Below are 23,949 nucleotides of genomic sequence, written 5' to 3'. Positions count from 1 at the left end.
AAGTATTCATATTTGTGTTTGATAACTGATCTCTAGTATTTGCCCAATCCTCTTGTTGGGGTTTCTTATGTGGCCTGCTGTGTTTCCCAATCACATATCAGATTTTCTTTTCTTCTGGGGAATCTCTACAGGAAGACACCAATTTGAATAGCCTATTTCCTTCTCAAATTCCTTCTGTGGAAACATCTAGACTGTTTTCAGCCTTCCCTAGGTATGGTGGTACAGGTTTGTTACTTTTTGTCTGTCTACTCTGTATCTAATGGTTTCTCTTACTCCCTCCTTAATTCTACTTCTTCCTCAGATGAACTAGTTTTTTGTTCTACAGGGTATGTGTAGACCTGTTTATTGCACAGTTATGTTTTGAAGTCAGCATGCTCCACATCTTTCAGGCTCGAATTTTGCATTTTCATTTGATTTTAACCAGCCTCCTGCATTACCTCTCCTCTATTCATCTCATATTTGTGGCTATCCACTGCTTCCCTTTGGGGTTGTTGGGGGATACTTGCTCACATATTCCATGTTTGCATACTTGCTTTTCTTGGCCCTTTCCCAATATGTTTGTCCTCTTTGTTTTTAGAACATTTTGAGTGGACATGTACTTTCAGCTAATGTGCACCTTCCCATGTCTCATTTCCAGTTCCTTCGTATAGCTTCATTTGTTTGTTTTTTTTATATAAGTAGTTTTTAGAGAGTTTCTTGATTCATCTGGAGTCTAGTGCAAAGGCTGCTCATCAACACTTCTCTCTCCTCTCTAGTATTCTATGGTATTCACTTACTCCTGTTTTTATTTTCCCTTCTATCTCCTTCTATCCCTTTTTCTATCTATTTCTCCAAGGTCTTGGTGGCTTGTTGTCAAATTACTCATTACTGGTACCATGCCATCACTGATACTGGTAAATATGTCATGGGTTGTGACAAGCTTGAAGCACATTGAGCTGGATTTATACACCCATGGTACATTTTCACCTTGACTTCTTAGGTACTTCAAAGAATATCTCATGGACTTTCATAACATTTTATCACTCCATTTCTTTTATCTTCATTTTCCATTCCTTTCCTTTCTCTTTGGGATGCAGTATTCTTCCATTAGTCTCTCCAAAATATTTCAGACTATTCTTTGTAAGGATGACACATTATACACTAGAGAGGACACTTCAACTCCTTTCTCAGTCTGGCCCAGTCTTTTCTTCTTCCACTAGATTAATGGAACTCTTGGTTCTAAACTTTCCAGTTCTCTTGTTCTCTTATTGTGTGTGAAATTCTCTCTCTTCTGGGGACTTGGGCATCCATAGAAGCTCTCAATTCCTAGAGTCATACCAACTTGCACACCATTTGGAGGGTATTGCATAATAAGTGGAATCTTGATCATGATCCCCTTGACTCAGTTCTTCTTCTCTAACCCTCATGGCATTTATTTAACCTGGTGGCTCAAACAGGGTTAACACCATGGCAGGCATTCCTTTTCTTCTCCCTATCCCAGATTGCATCTTTTTAAATTCTCTTTTCCATCCAGTTTGGGAGAGATTTCCCATTCTCTGGAAATCACTAGTATTTGGTCAAGACAGCTCTGCACATCAATATTCTGCAAGTTCTTGCCATTCATTGAGTTTTGGAATCCTTTTTTACTTCATGTGGGACTAGTTAGTGAAACAGTGGGGTACTTGTACATATTCCTTTGTTTTTGAATCTTAGAACTCTTGGAAGTTCCCATTAAGATCTTGCACATTTAGTAGAATGTCATATCCTTGGTGCTATTGAAGCATGCTGTTGATAGAATGTCTTGGCTCAACAAGATTTTCCTATAGAGAGGTCCTTAGTTCTTCAGGTGTTTCAATTTTCATGTGCCCAGTAAATTACTCTACTTCTGTAGACATTACCACTCAACTCATTTCCAAAACAACCTTTGTTCTAGCCCTTGATTCCATATCTGTTGACTTTGACAGTAGATATCTTCGGTCACAGTGGCCATCCTCTACATTTATTTCTGTACTTCTTTCCTTTTCCCACCTCAAATTTACTATTCTTTATACTTTAGTTTGTCTAATCCTTCTTATTGCACCTTTGTTACCTGTTCTTATCCTGTGTTACTCTTCTCCTCTATTACCATTTTCTTTCTTACACACACTGTTTCTACAGCTTTGGTCATTTGTGTGTCATCCCACCATTACCACACTCCAGCTCCATGAGTGACATTTTCTGTACCCTTGTGAGACAATCTGGAATCTCCACACTTGTAGCATCTTTTCTGTCTCATTTAGTTCTTCATATGAAATTATCAGTGTATCAAAGTAAATGGCACATTTTTCACCATTAATCTCTATGCCATGGTTATCTCCCTTCCCATCCTAGTGTTCTTTATGTCTTTGACAAATTTACTTGGCTGTTTTACAGTGGTTCTTCTGTAGCTACCATTGTTGATTATCTAACAGCCTTATCTAATACCTTCCATTTTTCTCTTTCCATCTTCTTTTTGTTTTGCTCTTTGTCCACCTTGTCCTTCATCCCTTCTAGTTTGGAACTTTCAAGTAGTTGTCCAGGCCCATACTCAACTTCATTTTGAACTGTTGGTTACCTGTTTAATATATGACTTGTCCTGGATATCCTTTTTTCTTCTTTTTTACCATAATCATATATTGCACGTATTTTTACCTCAACTTCTCATATATCCTTTACCACTGCACCTATGTTGTTTTTTTTCAGGGTTGTTGGTGACTTAAGAATGTGGCATCTCATTCACAACTATTTCCCTCTGATCTTTGATCTTGGTTGTCTTCTCTGATGTTCTTGCTCTCTGGTGCTATATTGTTTGCAAGGCTTCCTTTATCTTCTGTTTATCCATTGGAACCCTTTTTCTACTTGAGATATTTTTCCTATCCCAATTATGTTTGGATTTGCCAGCTTATGGAAATTGGCTTAATTTTCCTTGTCTCCCATCTCCCGGTGTCTTTTTCTGATATCATTGTATCAGATCCAGTACCTCATCTTCCCTCTAGCTGCCCGTTGGGGGATGTCATCCAGGTTGATGTGTGCTTCAATCCACACATCTTCATCTTTCATTGATTTCATTAAGTATCTGTCTCCTTCTCATCTGGATATAAAATACTGCTTGTTGCCATCCTCCATCAATGAGCTTAACTATGAGTGGGTTAACGTTTTACTATTTTTCCTTATTTTCTCACATCATCCCAGTTTTACATGTTTTTTTTTTTATGTCAGTATTTTTGACTACTTCTCTAATAACAGAATTATTGAGTTATTTTGCTTTAATGATGTAAAAGAAATGAAATGCTTGATTCTTGCTTAATGTAATAGTTGATGAAATTATAATTTTTCAAATCCTGCTAAAGGTATGTTTGAGTTGTTCTTTGATATTCCCAGAAAATAGTAGATTACCTACTTTAACCATTATTAATGTAAGTAAATGATAGGTTATTTAGATTATAAATTTAGTAATGCCAAAATGTCAAAGCAACATTTATTTCTTGCAGTATATGATTTCTTCTTATAAAATTAAAATATATACAAGTCTTTGTACTACTGTTCAACTTTTAAAAGTTCTTTAAAATTGTGAAAAAAACTTGTGTTGTATAAATCTTGAGAATTTATTACTATTCAAATAAGTTTTTTACAAAGCTGGAGCTTTGCCACCACATTTGATAAAATAATATATTCTGTTATCAGTATATTTCTATAAACTTAGAACATGGTTTATAATTCAAATTTCAATATTATACATGTTGTAATTTCAAAATAAATATTTAAATTCTCAGTCATCACTTTTATGTGTCATGTGACACTTTGCTGTTAATTGCCCATGTTAGAATTTCTTTCCATCCCTGTAATTTTGAAGTTCCTGAGGACCCTACACATTTATTAGATATCCCTGAGCTAAATGTAAACTTGATTGGATCTGTACTGTTTGCTTTAATGAGTTATATGTCACAAATTGAAATTTGCATGCTACTTCCCACCTAGTGCATTCTGTCTATAAAAAAAAAAAGAAAAAAAGTGAATAATTCTCTGTGAAGTCTGTTGTTGGATTACTTATAACCAATAGAAGTATGAGATTAGCATATTCTTACAATTAATTGAGTTATTCTTTGCTGTTGCCCAGGTTGCCTTGATAAGGTAAGGAAAATTTTTAATGTAAATATAACTTGGTTAAAAAACACCAGTTAGATTATAATAGTTTTATGGCATTGTTTTTTGTGTTGCATTCTAGAATGTTGTATTCTCAATTGCAAGTTTAAACTAAATAGAAATTAATGCAGTAACAACACCACTGCAAAAAAAATAAGGCTTTCATTTAGATTTTGAGAGCCAAGAAATCCAAGACCCAAATGAAAACATTAAATATGTTCTTTTTTCCATATTTATTTTAATTATTTTAATAAAAAAGACCAAAATGTAGAAATTATGTAGATTAGGTTAGATAAGAAAAAAATCTGAAAGCATGAGCACAGCATTTTATAATTTTACCAAGTGTGCTGATAACTATCTTGCTTTTACACAAAGTTTTACTGCTATGATAAAAAGCTTTGTCATTAATGTCAGTAGCAAAAAAAAAATAAATCAAAGTGACCAGAAGATTTGAATTTTATTAGCTTTTGCTGTAAGAAAAAATGTGTAATTCTCTGTAATAATATTTGGTCATTGTTGAAAAAAAAAATGGTAATTTAGATTTATTTCATATTTTTATGATGGTTACACAATTGTTGAAATGAATAGAACTTGTATACAGTGTAAGGATTGAGAGAAAAACTGATATAATATAAAGTCTTTCTTCAAACAGAAGAGGATTTAGTAGTTATGCAAATGAAATTTAAAAACTGTAAAAAGTATTTTAAACCTAGTATGAAAATCAACTTGAATTCACTAGTCAAAATCTGAAACAGAATTTGTCAGTTGGTCAAAATAGCTGATTTTGTGTACTGAGAGTTAAGGCTTGAATGCTCAAATAAGGTCTGCATCAATTTGTATATAATATGCTTATAATTTTGCATGTAGTCTTTAGTTGTCTTTCACTGACATATTTCAACCCACAGATGTCTAGAAGATGGTGACTACTATGATGTCACCTTTGTAGTACATCAAGAAACCTTTTGTGCTCATCGTTGTATTCTCTCTGTTCGTTGCGAGTATTTCAATGACATGTTTCGCAGTAAATGGAAGAATCGTAAGAGCATTTTCATTACTCATCCAATGGTAAGTAATGAGATGCGGACTGTTGTTTTGTTGAGAAAATGGGAATAATTGGTAAAAGTAGATTATACTTTCACGTACATTCATAATTAATTTAAAGTTTGATATTTTTTCTTTTACTTAAGCAACCTTGGGTGTCTTATGTTATTCAATATTATATAAAAGTATATTATACTTTCACGTACATTCATAATTAATTTAAAGTTTGATATTTTTTCTTTTACTTAAGCAACCATGGGTGTCTTATGTTATTCAATCTTGTATGATTTAGAAGACCAACTCTTAAAAATTTTTTTTTTCTATTTTTTAGACAATTTTATTGAGAAAGAATTGAAAACTAACTAACCATTAAACAGCAGGAATGTTATAGGTAGCAGCATCAGTTGATGGTAGCTGCTGTTTAAGGGTTAAAAACAATAGTTAATGAGTAAATTGAACTAAGAAATAAAAGTGCAGTACCCAGTTGTGGTTGTGGTAAAATGTTTATGATATCAATCATCTGAACCTCTTTTTTTCTCTTTGTATAAAGGTAAAAAGTAGTGCCTTCAGAGCAGTTCTTCAGTATTTATACACTGGTAAGTTTTTTGTATCACAATGTTTTTAAATGTTAACACATTTTTTTTTCATAAATATTTTTATTCAGCTTTATATATTCTATTTTGAAATAGTTAATATAAACAAGCTTATACTGTTGTAAGTTTAAGGCTTTTTGAAGATAAACAAATGTAGTTTCATGTTATAATTTGAAGTAATTTTTGAAAGACACAAAGGTCACTTCAGATTTATTTCATTTTTCTTTTTTTTAGTGATTGTGAGGTCATCTAATATTGACCAACCCTGTATACAGTTAAGGTATAGAAAATAAAGTATTACTGAGAAAAGTTTGGGATTATGCAAATGAAATTTGAAATGTTTCAGGAGAAGGAAAGTAAAAATGATATTATCTTGAAAATCACTCGAAGCTTTGAACACTTTGACTCCATACATTCATGGAAAAATATTTAGTGAAAATACTTCATTAAAACTTAGCATTTGTCTACAAATGACTTAATGATTATTGAGAACTTGCAAAATTTCTTGAAGATACAAAATATATTAGAAGTTATATCATGGAAGGTATAGAGGTCAATTTAGTCGTGAATTTCACTGATTGGCTGAGCCTTCAGCAAGAAAGTTAATAAAAGTATCTAAGACCAGATTTTAAAGCATTGTAAGATGTTTTTGGTTTTCTTAAGTTTCATAATGCTTTTTGTTACTGATCTAGGAAGACTTGAAACACCTATTGATCAAATTGAGGATTGCATCATATTAGCTAAGCAGTGCAAAATATTAGAACTAATTGAAAAAATCAAAGAAGCTATGAAGAAAGTAAAATCTTTTGGTAAGTGTGAAGTGTTTTTCTCAAACTAGGTCATTTTAATCAAACATTATTTCCTACATTATTACACTTGCTAAAATGGTAAACACAACTGTAGAAAATATTACAAATATTATCTGCATATTTGTTTAAAAAACCTTACTTGTTCTTATTTAATACTATGCAATGTTCCCTCTGTATATTTTCTTTACATTGATTAGAAATGGAAACTCCACTGAACATTACTATTTTGTCTTTGGACAAGTTTATACTTTTAGCAGAATATACTGAACTACTTCACTACTCTTTTACTACAGTCGTGCTCTAAAGCTGCACCTTGTGCATGATTGTAGACAACAGTGTCCTTCAGTGGTATATGAAGTGATACCTTGAGGTTAGAACCTCCTAAAATTTGAATGGAAATGATTAGTCATATGGGTAGAGCTAGTATCTGTGGGTAAATCTATTGTTACTGTGTAAATTAACAAATGTTAGATTTGATCATTGTGATAGAAATTTTCATGAAGCACAGTTTAGAGAAAAATTAGCTTTGATACTGTAAAAGTAACTCATTGTGTCTTGTCTCTTTTTATGAACTCAGTCCATTTCAGACAAATTCAGAACTACTCTGTGGTCAGTATTCTGATTTAATCTCATGTTATTTTATGAATGCATCTAGTTGCTCTTGAATAAAATCAGCTTTCCTTAGAATACCAACATGCATTGAAGAGATGATTATTGTCTATTGTTTTATATTCTAAAACCACAGAAATGACCAGAAGGTAGCAAGAATGTCATAACATCAAAGAAAGAAAAGTGACATGAATGTTTTGCAGTTAGTATCAAAAGCACTGTCTTCTATTGCAATATAATATGCACTGTTTATCCAACTCAAGGTCCCACTATCTAGGCCATAGATGTTTACAGAAAGTAACAGAAGCCTTAAATAGTAAATTGAGTACACTGCAGATACTATACTTGTACACAGAAGGAAGGTTGTCACACTTAAACTGTTAGCAATTGACAAAGAAAAGTGCATGCTATAACTGGAGAAGAAGTAAGTAACATGAACTGGGACAGGCACACAGCATGCAAGTTTACTGTATAACTACATGTACACCCCGTTAAGAGGGAACTTTGCTGTTTGACACTTTTAGTGATTTTTTGTTGTTTTTTATATAAATCAAATTGAGATAGAAGTGTCACACTAGATTTTGTTTTTATTTTTCTAGAATGTACAAAGCCAGGAACTAATGTCACTACAATCTTGATAGAGCCTGATATAGACTCTTCAGATCTCCAACGAGACTTTGGTGTCCTTGCAGAACAAACACTACCTCATGAACTTTGTGAATGGGTGTGAAATTTGTAACAGAAAATTCAGTATATTTCATTGTGGTTTAAAAAGTACCAAAACAATTTGACAGCAAATGAATATTAAATATTTTTTGCTTGATATTATGAGAAACTAGTAGTTAAATTTTAAGGTGTTGATCAGTTATTTACAGAAACAGAGAATGTAGTACCTTACTTTTAAAAGTATTATTTGAGAAATAATGAAAATAAAGACTTCTGCTTTTCATTTCCAAAGAAATCTTAACAATAGAAACATTGATACTACTTACGTGCTCAAGAAAAATACTTTTTTAAAAATATAAGAAGGAAAGCATAAATGGATTTTTTTTATAATGAGAATTTGTTTTAAATAAATTGTGGGTGAACAAACAGCAGCACTGAAAACTAAACTAGCTTAGAATTTGAATAATAATTGTGTTCTCATATTTTGTGGTTTAAGATGTACAAGAGTGCTTATTAATGGGAATCACTTCGACTCCAGAGAAAAAATGTAACAGTTTTCCTTTAATTTTTCGATAATTAATTGCTTGAGACTTTGCCATAACTTATATATAAAAATAATTAAAAAAACTTATTTCTAATGGGTTTTTTTTCCAGAATACCTGGCAGTTAAGGCTCTCATTAGTATTATGTATTTTTTTCTGCTTAAGAAATATTATTGCAACTGAAAGAAATTTCTTTTTATATATATCTCTATGAAGATATTATATTTTTTTAGGTAGGAGGAGATGAACTACCTTTTCTACCAAACCTTTGCCAGTCTCTTTTTGCTGACCTGTGTATTCAAGTTCAAGATTACCATTTTTATTGTCATAAGGTATTAAAAATACAGTATACTATCTAGTTTGATTTCAGAGGAAGAAAACTGATATATAAAAGGTAAATATTCTAAAGAAGAAAATCTTCAGCATTGTGTACTTTGAAACATATCTAGATATACTTGTAATATTAAAGTGAAATAGTTCATTTTTATATTGAATTTTTTTAAAGTATCTATTTTTTGTTTTTTAATGATAGTATTTATTTTGATAGAAATATGGGAACTGCCAAAATTTAACAAACACAGAGAATTAATTGAATTTTTATGAGAACTATTTTCATATTTTTAAACAAAGGCTTGCCACCTTAACACCATAGGTAACATGTTTAATACTTCTGTATTTGATTTCTGGTTATTTCACAGTCATTACTCAGCATAGAGCCACGAATAGGTAGACTTATGAATGAATGAATGAATATGAAAGCCTTCCAGAAGAGAAACACTGATAGAGTAACATTATGAAATTATGTAGAGTTAATGGATACAGTGTTATTAAAAGGGAGACTTTGTTTTCCTGTGTGGAAGTTGAAACTTGTGAAGAGAACATTTATGACACCAATGGTCTCTTAAAACTTCTGAATGCCCTCATCTAAATATTTCATTATGTATGAAAGAGAACCTTCTGATGCAGAAAGGAAAAAAAAACATTGATATAAAATAGGGCATATCTTGTTATCATTAACAAGTTAGAAGATGAGGATTTAAAGTTGATGAAAAGTTTACAGAATTACAGTAATCCTATTTAGCCACACACCTGTAAAGTCACCTGATATAATTCAAAGAGACTTTAACTCTCTCATATGGGGTTGGTCAATGTGACCAATCTTTTCACCACAAAGTAATTATAAGTTTCTCTACTTTAACTTCTAATATGTTTTATGTACATTCATAAAATGTGGAAAGCTTTCATTAAATATTATAAGCTTTTTGCACACAAAAAATCAGATATTCTAACAAATTATTTGTCCTTAAGATTTATTTATGTATATATGGGATCTGAGTGTTGACCCTCAAAGTGCAAAGTAATTTATATGCTAAAATTAAAAACTATCTCAAAATTATCTAATTTTACTTACAAGTCTTTAAGATCTCTTACATAAATTGCATACAATCAGTTTATTTCAGTATATCTTTGTTTTATTCATTATTTTCTCTATCCTATCTCTGTACCCGTTATCAGTTTTACCAACCTTATAACCACCATAAAAAGTATTAAATATATCTAAATTACCCCTTTTTTCTTTCTAGAATTACTACATATGACATGAAGCTACAGCTGTTTATCCTAAATAGACTAAACCTCAACAGTCTATCTCTGTTTACTTAATCTTATTATTTTATTGTACTTTGAACTGTCTTAACTACTAATAATCCCAACACACTAGTTTAACATCACTTTGAACACCTATCATATGTTACTATGTTCAATGACCTCATGCAAAAGCTTCTTGTGATCATACTCCATGAAGAATTTTTTCATTAACATATCTAACTTAACAAGTTTCTAATATGTACATATTAGATACTTTCATAACAATAACTAAAGAATATAGATGACAAGCAATGTACTCACCTTTCACTTCTTATCTCTTTGCTTGCTAATGAAATTTAAGCCTATTTTTTTTATAATAATTGTACTAGTACACTAATTTTTCTTAACCTACTTAATGTACATATGAACGCAGAATGATAACATGCAGAGAGCATGCAGTGTCCTATAACATTAAAAATTTAACTTTCTTTCTAACTAAGACATGGTGGGCTTCAATTAGTTCTCTTTTATACTCAATCTGAACACCACAACATGAAAAATTTTCAAACAGAAAATCAAACTAAAATAAAACTGTGTTCTAAAACCAATTTAGTATTATATATGTTTTGATAGGTTAAAACTATGGCTTTAAATTGGTTATAAATAATGTAATGTAGAATATAAGAGAGAATTATTAGCAATCTGTGTAAGAGAGGATGTGACAGGTGAGTCTAGCAAGTGGATCTGATTATCCAGTTTAATTAAGATTTTGTAAATAAATTATATTGAAAGTTATAAAAATTGAACTTTGCTTTAATGATATCTGTATAATAATAAGTAATTTGCATTAAATTCTATACTTCAGAGAGGGTTAAATAAATCAATGAAGAGTGAAAACATGGTGAACAAATATCACAATTCCTATACCAGTGAAGATTGAGGAATCTTTGAGTATTTTCTTATTAGATTAAGAACTTGAAACATATAAAATATTAAAATTTTGTATATTAACAGTGTTTTGACACCAAGTTTATTGGTATGCATTGATAATGAAATAGTTCAATTAAATTTGGAATTTAACTCTGTAAACAGTTATGACATGCAAGCTTTGACCTACATGTAGAAAGATGGTTAATAACCTTTAACTTTTTTTGTGTCATTACATAAAATAGGCTGTACTGTTATGTGTGCAAAAATACAAACAATAATTCTAAGCTTTCATAATGTATCTTCACAAAATTGATAAGATTTGATTGAAGATTATAAGGAATGACACTACTTTATTAATTGAGAATTTTTACTAAAAATGTTTTTCATATATTGTAGTTATTTGCACTTAACTTTTGAATAGTTCAAGTGGAAGGTGATTTTTGTTTTGAGTATAAAACTACATTTCTTCATCTTATAGTTTTATTTCAATAATTTTTAGGACCTCCTAAGTTAATGTTTCGCAGACAATGGGCCATGATTAAGTCAGCTATATTTTAATTAGTCCTTTGAAGTGTCTGAGAGGTGCACATATCACCTTTGTTATGAACTATGATAAACATTTTTCATCATTGTAGAAATAACTACAAAATCTGATTGAAAAACACTGTCCTAAATGAATACCAAATTTTTTTAAGATAAATGTTTATATTCTTTGTTTCAATTTTTCTACTAACTATAAATATTATCAACATAGTGCAATGAAATGTTTAAACTTTAAAAAGATGTGTAAAAAATGGATACCTTTTAATTTTTCATAGAATATCTTAAAATATCTACTTTTGGTTATGTTTGTGACTTCAGCTCTTTTTCTTTCATGTATAGTTAATATTAATGTCGTATTTACCTTTACCATTTATCTCAACATGTGTTAACAGTTCTCTCAGGGCATAATATTACATTATCTTTATCAGAGATGTGTAAGCCTCAGGAAAAATTATCATGTACTTTTGTAAGAGAGAACTGAGGCAAAGTTTTAAGATATACTTAACAAATGTTTAATAAATAATACATAATTAACTCTCAAAGTAGACTCAGTCAATTTGTACATGTTTAAAGTCATTATAGATTTAATACTTCTAGTTTTCAATATAGTGTGTATATCTTTACAAAATTTGAAATAATTTTCATGTTAAAGTTAAAAATAGTTTTCTTTATCTCAAAAATCTAAAATTTCTTGTGTAATCCCTAAACCCTCCTAAATATATTTCGAACTTTTTGTCATTAAAATTTTATATTTTGTCTATTATTTTCTAAATCAAAACAGGATCCAAGCACATAACCACAACAGAAATATTGAAATAAATTTAAATTTCTTTTTTTGTTTTTTACTTTCTAGAATGACTTCAAATTATAACATGAAATTACATTTGTTTATTGTAAATACTTTTATGAGATGTAAATCTTTTGGGTCATGTGCAGTTCGTGTTACACAATCATATTACATGACCTATGAGCTACTACAAGCTGCTTGCATGCATCCCTTATGAAATATTTTTATTATATTCTTATTTATTTTACCTAATGTAATCTTAACTAACATAAACTTATTTTGACAATTTAGTTGTTTTTATAATAATAAATAAATAAAGAATAGACATGAAACTTCGTGTTATGCACAACAAAGGATACCTGAGGTGAGAAGATTAGATAAAATATGAAAGTAAAATGTAGATACAACTTAACTCTCTCTCTTTCTCTAATTTTAACATACTTAGGTAGTAAACAACCACAAGTGCTATCATGGACAAGGCAACCAACAATACTACCAGCAGTTACATCTACCTGATGAAGACAACTAGATGCCAATTTCAAAATATAATTATTGTTAGAATATAGTGTAAAATGAGCTCTTCTAATGGTTATTGATATGTATTGAATAAATACATCTGGCTTGTAAATCTCAAGACTAAACTACAGAAAATAAGCATGGCATCTGTCAGGGGTTGGAAAAAGATATCCCTTGTTTCAACTGAACTCAGCCATAGAATTGTGGAACATGCATTTAAGAAGTGCAGTAAATGTAGTTTTTGTCTAGATATACATTTACCTACACTGTAATTGTCTTGTTCAAGCTAGAGATTGTGTAAGTTCAGATTTATGAATATTTGTGTAGAATCTGAGAACAAAACTTGAAGTTGTTTTTTTTTAAATAAATGAATTAAAATTTATTAACATAAAACTTTGAATTATACATTATAATGCTAATTTGATTGACATACATTGATATTAAAGTTATTTAATTAAACTTTGAATGTAACGACTTGTGCAGAAATGAGATCAAAGGGAGTATCTGTGTTAAAAAGATTAATTAGTTTAAATATAATCTTGGATCCCAGTGCTTACATAAGGTAGAAGGTTTATAGAAATTTATTTTAAGTTGTGTTTTCTGAGACTTAATTGTCTATTCTTTATAAAAAAAAAAAATAAATAAAAAACCAGTGGCACAGTAGAGCGCAAATGGACATTTTGTAGCTATGTGCTTAATTGAAAAAAAAAAGGCATGTTTCATTGGAAACTGTAGCATCAGGTTAGTAAAGGCCATCAAACTGAGCATGATCAGTGATGGAATAATTGAAAAAAAAACACAATACAGAATCTTAAACATTGTTCTTATAAATGTGATAAACTTTCTCTATGCTTGCTACAATTTTTTACAAAACTCTTAACAATGATACTGTTTGTATACTTAGAAAAAATACTTTATAAAGAATATTTTATAATGTAAATGTACTTCTAAGTCAAATGTGCACAAGCAAATGTCATAATTGAAATTTAGAACTATTATAGAATTTGAAATAGTACTATTGTTGCCAAATTTTGTGTAAAACATTATTTCACCATAATTATAATTTTACGAAAGTAACAGGTCATGGTATTAATATAAAAACTATAATTATCATAAAATTTGGTGAATTAAAACAATACTTGTGTTATCATTACATGCATTTTATTTATGGAAACTTAAACCAATTCTTTAAAATGTTTTGGTGAAAATGTTACAGCAATGGAACTAATTACTGATATTTTGGGCAGATCTTTTTCTGTGGACGGAGTGATTACTTTAAAGTTCTAACAACTGGAAACTTTATAGAGACCCAGTGTGAAGGGAAAAGTGACATAACTATTGTGACGTTGCACGATATTTCGATGGAAGTGTTTCTTAGGATACTGATGTACATTTATAGGAATAGTACAGAGGTTAGTTTCGTATTGAGTATGTGAAAATTGGATACCTACTGCAATAAATATAGATGAAACCTCAAATAGATTTATTGTAAGACTTTATTTTGGTCTATAGCTTCAGAAGTAAATGAACATTTGACAGTGATAAATATGTAAATAAGAAACTTGTTTAATTTAAACAAAAACCTGTATCAAGATATTGAAATTAGCTTTATTATCAGTGTTATGACCTTAAATTATATATATACCTAGAACTTTCAAAAATCTAAAAGATCCAGTCTGCAATACCAGTAGCAAAATTTGTTCTTTAACATAAGTGTAATCAAACTGTAAACAGTATTTTGGTTGTATCTTTTTAATTGAAGAGCTAAGAACTAGTAGCATGCTTATATTCCTTTTTGTGAAACAAAGTCTCTTGTAAAGTCCACTTGATCAATAAAAGAAACCAATGGCCTATTGTTCTTCAGTATAACTTGTGGAAAATATTTTCAGAAATGTATTTTAAAATGGTACTGCTCTTAATTATGTTTCTCACTATACAAAGACTGTAAGTAGCCTTTCAAAATGATGCCTGTTGTTGGATGGCTAAGAGCATTGAGCAGAATATATAACAAAAAATAGTTATTTCACACTTCTCTTTATTACATATGCTTTATTTTATTATTACTGTTTGCTGTTTTTAAAGCAAATGCTCTTCATTAGGCTTGACTGTCTGACATTTCAAATGAATAGTTGTTAAGAACTTAAGCTAAAGAAAACACAAGTTGCATGAGTATCAAACACAAGACTTGTATGCAAACAGTACTGATGCATTACCTCACCATAACAATTACAATTTCATGAAAATAAGAAATCAAGCTAAAAATGTAAAAACTATAATCATCTTGAGATTTAACGACTTAAAAAACAATAGTGGTGGCAAATGTCTTAGCTGTTATGAAGGAATACAGTATTGAAAATCAGAGTTGTCATTTATTTATAAAACTAACATTATGGACTGTCAGAAGAGGTAATGAGAAAGAAAGTGTGAAAAACTTAAAAGATCGTATAGAATAATCTTGGGTAATTTTTCAGACAAAGGTGATCATGCTACTGTTTTTCTCGTCTTGTCATATTTACCTTAATCTATATCTATTCCCCTAATCTTTGTTAAGAAAGTTACAGTAGTGTTTTCAAGATAAATTAGGTTTATCGACTCTTTATTTAGAAATTACGGTGCTTAATTTATTCTTTTTTATTCCAAAGTTCTTACCATACCAATATCTGACACAAGCAGTTTTTTATGATACAGTGTAGATAACATGTTTTTAAATATTGCATTTTAAAAGTAAATATTCCTTATTAATTTGATGCAAAACTTCAGCTTTAGAAAGGTGTTTGAAAGTAAATGATCATTGATAACAAGTAACTAAATGTTCTGATTTTGAAAAAAATTAACACTTAAGATTTACATTTTTTTATATTGAATTTTACCACCACTGTAACTTTTAAAAAACAATCCTTAATATTATTACAGCTCTCAATGCTATTAAGACCTACATTTCTAAAATGTTAAAAATACTGAAAATAACTTTCCTCCTTTGTGGCAAAGTCTTTCTCAAGAATTATGTATAAAGAAAAACAAAGAGGTATATTATAGTTTGGTTGTTAGTCAAAACAAGCAATTTAAAAATTTAATTGGCAAATTAGTTTTGAATTTTCATGTTTGCTAGTTTCTGTAAGTCCCCCTCGGTGTGGATTCCTGTACGTGGTGAGGGGACCTCCCAGGGAAGGTTCTGTTCTATCTGGTTACCTTCTCTGGGATCTAAACATCCACCCACGTGTTTGCCGTGCGTGGCGACCCGTGAAGGGGAGGAGAGGATCCTGGTGGTTGAAGGGTCCAACCCTAACACACCACTTTGGCCTCGAATTCCTCTAGACGGGCGGCCTTCGGGTGGCTCCCCTTGGGTCAATCGGCTGGTCCACTTGGGCTAGAGTCAACCAAGTACCAGTGTTGGAAGTTCTCAACGGGTGTTGTGGACATTGTGCCTGATGCTGGTGTTTGGGTATAGTGCTCACGAAACCCTGGCGTTGCTGCATTGTCCTTGCGTGACTTTGTAGTGCGTCCCCTTGTAGGGCTCCATGGTGGGTGGGGTCAGTGGGTACCGAAATTTTTTCTTTTTCCTATGGATCCTCCAAAAATTTAAATAAAATTGTAAAAAACAGTCAATGGGTAGCGACCACGTCTTGAATACTCAGAACAGCAATCTTCAACATCAGTAACACACGCACCTCATTTTCTTATATTACATTCTCTTTTGGAAAACCTTTAGGGCAAATGTCCCCTTTTTTATTCAAAAGGGACTAGAGGGACTTGCTGGCTCTCCAAAGTCAGTAAAGAAACTTCGATCTGGTGACATATTGGTTGAAACATCCACATCCCAACACAGTGAACTCCTCTTGAATTCAAAGGCAATTGGGGATATACCTATTGAGGTTACACCCCATACTACCTTGAATTCTTCACGAGGAGTTATTGTTGAAAGGGATTTGAAGAACGTTCCCGAGTCAGAGATTCTTGCTGGTCTCTCCACTCAAGGAGTTTCTGCAGTGAGGCGCATCTCCACTTGCAAAGATGAAGTTACACTGCCAACAAATACCCTCGTTTTCACATTTACTTCACCACATGCACCTGCCACCATCAAGGCAGGTTATCTCATTTGCAGGGTTCGGCCATACATACCAAACCCTCTTCGATGTTTCCAATGTCAGAGATTCGGCCACTCAAAGACATCTTGTCGTGGTTCCCCGACATATGCTCGTTGTGGAGGCAAGGACCACGATGCCTATGACTGTGACATGAACCCACATTGCATAAACTGCAATGGTTCTCACCCCTCTTACTTTCATTCTTGCCCAAAATGGTTGGAGGAAAAAGAGGTGCAGCATTTGAAAACGACACATAACATTAGTTATCCTGAGGCTCGGAAATTGCTGTCCACAACTCCATCTCGGACATATGCTGCTGCACTTCATTCCACAACTACAGTGGGAGTGCAGACAGATCTCTCTGTGCCTCCAAGAGAATCGTTTTCAAAACAAATGAAAAGCCTTTTGACCTCCGTGGTTAAAAAGGTTGATGAATCGACTTCCACATCCATCTCTGTTCCTCCCATACCTTCCAACAAACCTCAAGATCCACGTCCTTCAGTTTCAAATACAGGCATTTCTTCTGATACATCTTTTTCTCCCACCACAAGAGACAAAACAATTATTCGTTCTCGTCCTCAGTCACCGGATTCCCTTTCCAATAACAAAAACCTGCCCACCCGACCCAGAGCAGGATCCATGGAGGTTGATAGACCTCCTCCGACTAAAGACAGTAAAGAAAAAAGACGTGGTTGTAAACCGAAGGTTTCTCCAGCCACTTCACCTACCCGTTCTTAAAAATGGCCGCCTTGATACAATAGAACTGTCGAGGTTTACGTTCTAATCTGGATGATATCAAAATGCTGATTGCTTCCTACCATCCTGTTTGTCTTTCTTTACAAGAAACATTTCTCAAAACTGCTGATACTGTCTCCATTCGGCAGTTTTCCCTGTACAGAAATGACAGGTTGTGTGATGGTCGAGTACATGGAGGGGTGGCACTGTTGGTTGATCAACACGTGCCCACCCTTTGTCACTCAACACACCCTTGGAGGCTGTAGCCGTCCGTGTTTCCTTGGGTCATACCATCACTGTTTGTTCTCTGTACCTGTCCCCTGGAGAGACATATGATCAATCAGATCTTGATGCTCTCGTTGAACAATTGCCATCTCCATTTCTAATCCTAGGGGATTTTAATCCTCTCTGGGGAAGTGCTATTATTGATGGGAGGGGCCGATCTGTAGAGCGGATGCTCTCTGATCACAATCTTTCTCTTTTCAATGCTGGTTCTTCCACTTACTTTCATGCACCTAGTCAGTCCTTTACTGCTATTGATCTCTCAGTTTGCTCCCCTTCATTATTCTCCCATTTTTCATGGAGGGTTGATAGTAATCCACTAGGCAGTGATAATTTTCCGATCCTTTTGAGAGAGACTGGCCGTGGTCGATGCCACCCTACCCACATGCCCGGTGGAAGCTGGATCAGGCAGACTGGTCCACTTTCACTGCTCTCGCAGAACTTGATCCTGCCATCGTAAATCAGCCATCAATAGACGACTGTGTAGCAGCGGTAACTGACTGTATTACACATGCAGCTGCTCAGTGTATTCCTAAAACCTCGACTCGTTTTCCACGATATCCTCGTCCGTGGTGGAATCCTGCTTGCCACTTAGCATGGAAGGCTCAAAAGCGGGCCTGGGATACTTTTCATAGATATCCCACACTTTCAAACCGGGTTGCTTTCCAATGGGCCCGTGCACATGCTAGGTGGGTAAGACGTCAAAGCCAGAAGGAATCTTGGATTAAGTTCACAACCAGCATATCTTCTACCACCAGTTCCAAGATCATATGGGACAGGATTCGAAAGGTTAATGGGCACTACAATTCTGTCCCCCTCTCGATCTTACTCTCTGATGGTCAGGAGGTGACTGATGTTCGGAACATCGCTAACACTCTAGGTGAAAGCTTTTGCCGGGTATCTAGCACTTCTGCTTGTTCCTCCACCTTCCTGGCCATCAAGACTCGGGCAGAGCGATCACCTCTTTCCTTTCAAACTGACTGTTTCTTTGACTATAATTGTCTCTTTACCCTGGTGGAACTATAAATGGCCCTTCATCGGTCTGGCAGTACATCTGTTGGACCAGATGATGTACAGTGTGACATGCTGCACCACCTATCTCCTGCTTTTCTTGATATTCTTTTAATTGTTTTTAACCAGATCTGGCAGAAGAATGTTTATCCTAATTCCTGGCACCAGACTATTATTTTACCTTTCTCTAAGCCAGGGAAAGATCCCAAGATTCCTTCAAACTACCATCCAATTGCTTTGACGAGCTGTCTCTGTAAGTCATTAAAAAGGATGGTTAATGCTCGTCTTGTTTGGTTCCTTGAATCAAACAACCTCCTCTCGCCCACCCAGTGTGGGTTCCGTCGACAGCACTCCACCACAGACCATCTAATTCGTCTTGAAACATCTATCAGAGAAGCCTTTCTCAACCGCCAACATCTTGTATCAATATTCTTTGACATAGAGAAGGCTTACGACACAACATGGAGGTATGGCGTTTTGCGAGACCTCCATACATATGGGTTACGTGGCCATCTTCCAATGTTTATTAAAAAATTTTTAATGGACAGGAGATTCCAGGTTCGTGTGGGTTCAACACTTTCCCTTTCTTTTGTACAGGAACTTGCAGTCCCTCAAGGCTGTGTATTGAGTGTTACATTTTTCAGTATAAAGATAAATGCCATCACTGAACAACTCCCTCTCACTGTTGCGAATGGGCTGTATGTCGACGACTTTCACATCTCATGTCAGTCGTCAAACATGAGATATATTGAATGGCAACTACAAACCGCCCTCAATTGTGTACTGAAGTGAACTCTGGCGAACGGCTTTAATTTCTCTCTCTCCAAAACTGTATGCATGCACTTTTGCTGTCGACGGGGTATTCACCCTGATCCTGAACTTCATATCGGTTAAGTTTTGCTGCCAGTGGTCCCGGAGACCAAGTTCTTGGGGCTTATCTTTGATCGTAAACTGACCTTTATACCACACTTAAAGCAGCTTTGGGTCAAATGCACAAGAGCACTGAACATCCTCCGTGTTCTCTCTTCTACCAGTTGGGGGGGCAGATCGCTGTTCAATGTTAAAGGTATATCGTGCTCTTATTAGATCGAAGCTCAATTATAGATCAGTGGTCTATGGCTCTGCCAGACCCTCGGCCTTAAAGATGCTGGACCCCATTCATCACCAAGGACTTTGACTCTGCACTGGGGCTTTCCGTACCTCTACAATTCAAAGTATATACATTGAATCTCATGAACCTTCTCTACATCTTCGCAGTTTGCAACTATCTTTACAATATACTTCGAAACTTCATTCCTTACCAAAACATCCCACCTGGAAATGTGTTTTCTTTCCTCGGTGGGCAGTACTTTTTCAGAACAGACGATCTGTCATTGCTCCGCTTGGCCTTCGCATCCGGGCGCAATTGGATGAATTAGGTCTGTCCTTGGATAACATTGCAGATTCCATAGGTTGGCCCATCCCACCATGGCTTATTACAGCCCCCAAATGTGACCTTTCTTTCAGTCACCTAAAAAAGTCAGATACTCCAGATTGGAAGTACCGTCTTTTATTCAATGAATATCTTTCAAACAATCATTCAGTTCCCATTTATACAGATGGTTCCAAATCAGGTAATTCAGTGGGCTCTGCTATGGTTTGCTATGGGTCAGTAGTTGCATGCAGAATCCCTTCTACAGCTTCTGTGTTCACTGCTGAACTGTATGCCATATCTCTTGCCCTGGATCATATTGCAGCTGAGCAGTACTCCAACTGCACTATTTATACTGATTCGCTTAGTTCTATACTTGCCTTGGAATCGCTACACGTTAGCTCACATCCTATTCTCGCTGATATTCGAAACCGACTGGCCCATTTCTCATTAGCAGCTACTTCAATCCAGTTTTTCTGGATACCAGGCCATGTTGGTGTTCACGGGAACGAGCTTGGAGACATGGCAGCTAAATATGTATGCTTCAGCACCATCACTCCTATGCCTACATGGACTATGGTGTTGTATTCAAGGCTCGGCTCCGTGCCAGCTGGCAGTCCACTTGGAGTGAGCAACATGACAACAACTTTTTTCAAATCAAACCCCAAATTGGACTTTGGCCATCTAGCTTCCGTAAAGTTCGGAAGGAGGAAGTTGTTCTCACTAGGCTACGCATTGGTCAGTTTTTAACTCATCATTTTCTTTTATCTGGAACTGATGCACCAATGTGTAGTTTGTGTAACACTCAAATCACTATCAGCCATGTTTTACTTTCTTGCCATCTTTACAATTCTCAACGACGGCAATATTTTAAACATATTTTTTCCCAGGGTCAGTCTGTAACATTGGACAGAGTTATTGGTGATGGTGATTCTGTCCATCTTGATAATGTTTTTAATTTTTTAATGGCCATTAATCTTTTTAATCTCATTTAAGTGTTGCATATTTATTCATTACACCTTTTTAATTGTGGTTCCTTTTTTACAGTTTTAATCTCTCTCCTTCAATTTGACATTGGACAATGGCCAGAACATTAAATAACTCGACACCAGGACTGGAAAGGCCAACTTCAGGTGACTAACGCTACTGTTTGAACTACTCGTTAGTCGTCCTGGCGGTTGTTATTATACTTTTGCTGCATATCATTTCACACTTTTACTACTTAACTTCTTAGTACTGGCCATATTGACTCATAACCCGGAACCAGGACTAGAAAGACCAACTTCAGGTGACTGACGGTGGTTTTTATACTTACCTGTTAGTCTTCCTGACGGGTTATGATCATTACCATTCTGCTACAGGTAGTTCTTTACAACTTTGTTGACTGGATGTCAACATTGGTTTTTACGCCATTTTCTGTTTTAATTGCCGTTTTGCTTTTATCTTCAATTACTTTTACAAATTTTACTCCATTTACTTGACTTTTATCTTTTTACTGGACATTTGGCTACTCATTATTACGATTTTGCGGAGTGTCTTTTAAAACTTTTATTCTTTTACATTTTGATACTGGTTGCTATGACACATAACCCGGAACCAGGACTGGAAAGACCAACTTCAGGTGACTGACGGCAGTTCTTGAACTTACCTGTTAGTCTTCCTGGCGGGTTATGATCATTACCTTTTTGCTAGAGTAAATACCTTACAACTTCTTATACTCTGCCTTCTATCTTAACATTGTAGACTAGGTGTCAACATTGGTTTTATACTTTTTTTGTTTTACCTTCATTTCCATTTATGTCTATTACTACATTTATTTATTTATTTTTTTTACTTTTTTTACATTTTTACCGAATGTCTGGTGCAGATAGCCTCGCTGCTTTGTGCCATAAAACACTAAATCAATCAATCAATTCTGTAAGTCATTTAGTAATTGTTCTTTTATTGTATGATTTTTATTTTATGAAATTTAATGTTTAATCAAAATGTTACATAATTTAATAAATTTACAGTGCTGTTTTCATTTTTTTCTCCTTCGTAGGACCTCGGAATATGATGTGTTTGAATACAAGTGTAAAGACATTCAAAAAGTTCTATAGCATGATAATATAAATCAATTTGTATGGGATGAATGAGGCGTATTGGTTAGAATGCTGGAATTTGGAAATGAAGTTTTGATTTGCATCTTGTTACAGCTGTTATCTAACTTTATTTTGCAATCTTTCTCATGTAAACAGCCATTGATTTCAGGATAGGCCTAAAGTTTAAGCCTGTATCAGTTTCAACTTGTTGATTATTTTTTTTTACTGGCAATAGAAGATATGCCTAGCATTATCACAAGTTTTTCACTTATTATTTTTTGGAGGGTTGAATTTTATAGCCATAATTTTTATTTGACAAATAATGACATTTCCCTTGATTTGATTACACTAAAGTGTAAACTGTTCCAATTATAAAGAGGAAATTGAAGTCTTGAAAATTTTTGAAATGTCATGTCCTTAAGTTTACAAAAAAGATCAACCTCATTATGTAAGTATTCTTTCTTAGAAGAGTTTGTAATATTTACCGTATTTACACATTAGAAAAAGAAAGTCCTTTACAACTTTTAATCGTGTAGAGTACTGAAATTGTTCAGTTAATTATCAGTGATGTCGAGAAAACCCACTTGAAGAGAAAAGTATAAATGTAAAACATCTCATTTGAGTTGAGAATATTTTTTTACGTAGAGGAGCAAACAATGTTTCAACCTTCTTCAGTCGTCGTCAGGTTTTCTCAACCCAAACAAGCCATTTTTACATATATATTGTTCAGTCAATTGTACTGTACATGGGTTTATGTACTAAATCCATAGTCTCTGTGTGTGAGGTGTACATGTTGTGTGTGCATAATTAAAACAAGATGTCAATGAATACAACAGTATGGAAGCTGTATAAACAGAATATTGCATATAGCTTTATAATGTTTTCACAATGAGTGCGTTAATGTTTTTTAGGTTATCAAATACTTTTCTAATTGTGCAGATACATAATTAAGAATAGCATTACACTTATTTAATACTGTTGTTGATCGCATTGATGATTTCAGATAAGTTCACAGATTTTACCAAATAAATTGCTTGTTGTGCTGCTTCTGGTAAATAATCTGCAGTTATATGTGTTTTTTTTTTCATTTCACCATTTTATAGCATGTAGTGTACATAAATTCCTGTGTATTCATTTGTCAGTTAATTTATTTGAAAGTGTATTAATAAAGTTGGCTTTTATAAATTTTCTGTTTTTCATCTTTGAAACTTTCTGAAGTGTTTATACAAAAATCTTTATATCCCTTGCCTTTCAGTTTGTCCCTTTTTTGATACTATTGTGCTTTGTACAGCTAATAATCTTCAGTGATTCATTATCTTTGCCACACATTAAGTTGTGTTAAATGATTTTCCATGTAAATTCTTTTTTTACAAAAAATTCAGCTTCTGTATTCTCTTTGTGGGCAGTACTCCACTGGTTTTGGCTAAAACATTTCTAATTTCAATGCATATGAAATGTTCGTTTCAGAATTTATTTGCTGTATTTCATACTGTTAATTAAGAACAAGTTTATCTGAAAGGTCTGAAAATTGTTCAATAACTTTGCTGAACAATTCATCATTGTTGGCATTCAGGCAAGGAA

The 23,949-nt window shown here is 33.5% G+C and overlaps 1 protein-coding gene across 4 annotated transcripts in view; it reads left to right on the top strand.

Annotated features, from left to right (window-relative positions):
- LOC143253047 (ankyrin repeat and BTB/POZ domain-containing protein 1-like) overlaps positions 1-23,949 on the top strand; it is a 52,831-nt gene that overhangs the window by 16,991 nt on the left and 11,891 nt on the right. For all 4 annotated transcript variants that reach the window (XM_076506157.1, XM_076506156.1, XM_076506159.1 and 1 more), the window contains exons 5-10: positions 5,046-5,205; positions 5,732-5,777; positions 6,467-6,583; positions 7,792-7,916; positions 8,634-8,732; positions 14,011-14,175. In XM_076506157.1, the coding sequence (XP_076362272.1) occupies positions 5,046-5,205; positions 5,732-5,777; positions 6,467-6,583; positions 7,792-7,916; positions 8,634-8,732; positions 14,011-14,175 (712 nt within the window). The remainder of the gene's footprint in view (positions 1-5,045; positions 5,206-5,731; positions 5,778-6,466; positions 6,584-7,791; positions 7,917-8,633; positions 8,733-14,010; positions 14,176-23,949) is intronic.

Source organism: Tachypleus tridentatus, chromosome 6, assembly GCF_004210375.1.
Source record: "Tachypleus tridentatus isolate NWPU-2018 chromosome 6, ASM421037v1, whole genome shotgun sequence".
Lineage (NCBI taxonomy): Eukaryota > Metazoa > Arthropoda > Merostomata > Xiphosura > Limulidae > Tachypleus > Tachypleus tridentatus.
Note: the sequence above shows the minus strand (reverse complement) of the source record. Positions and strands in the feature narration are given on the sequence as shown.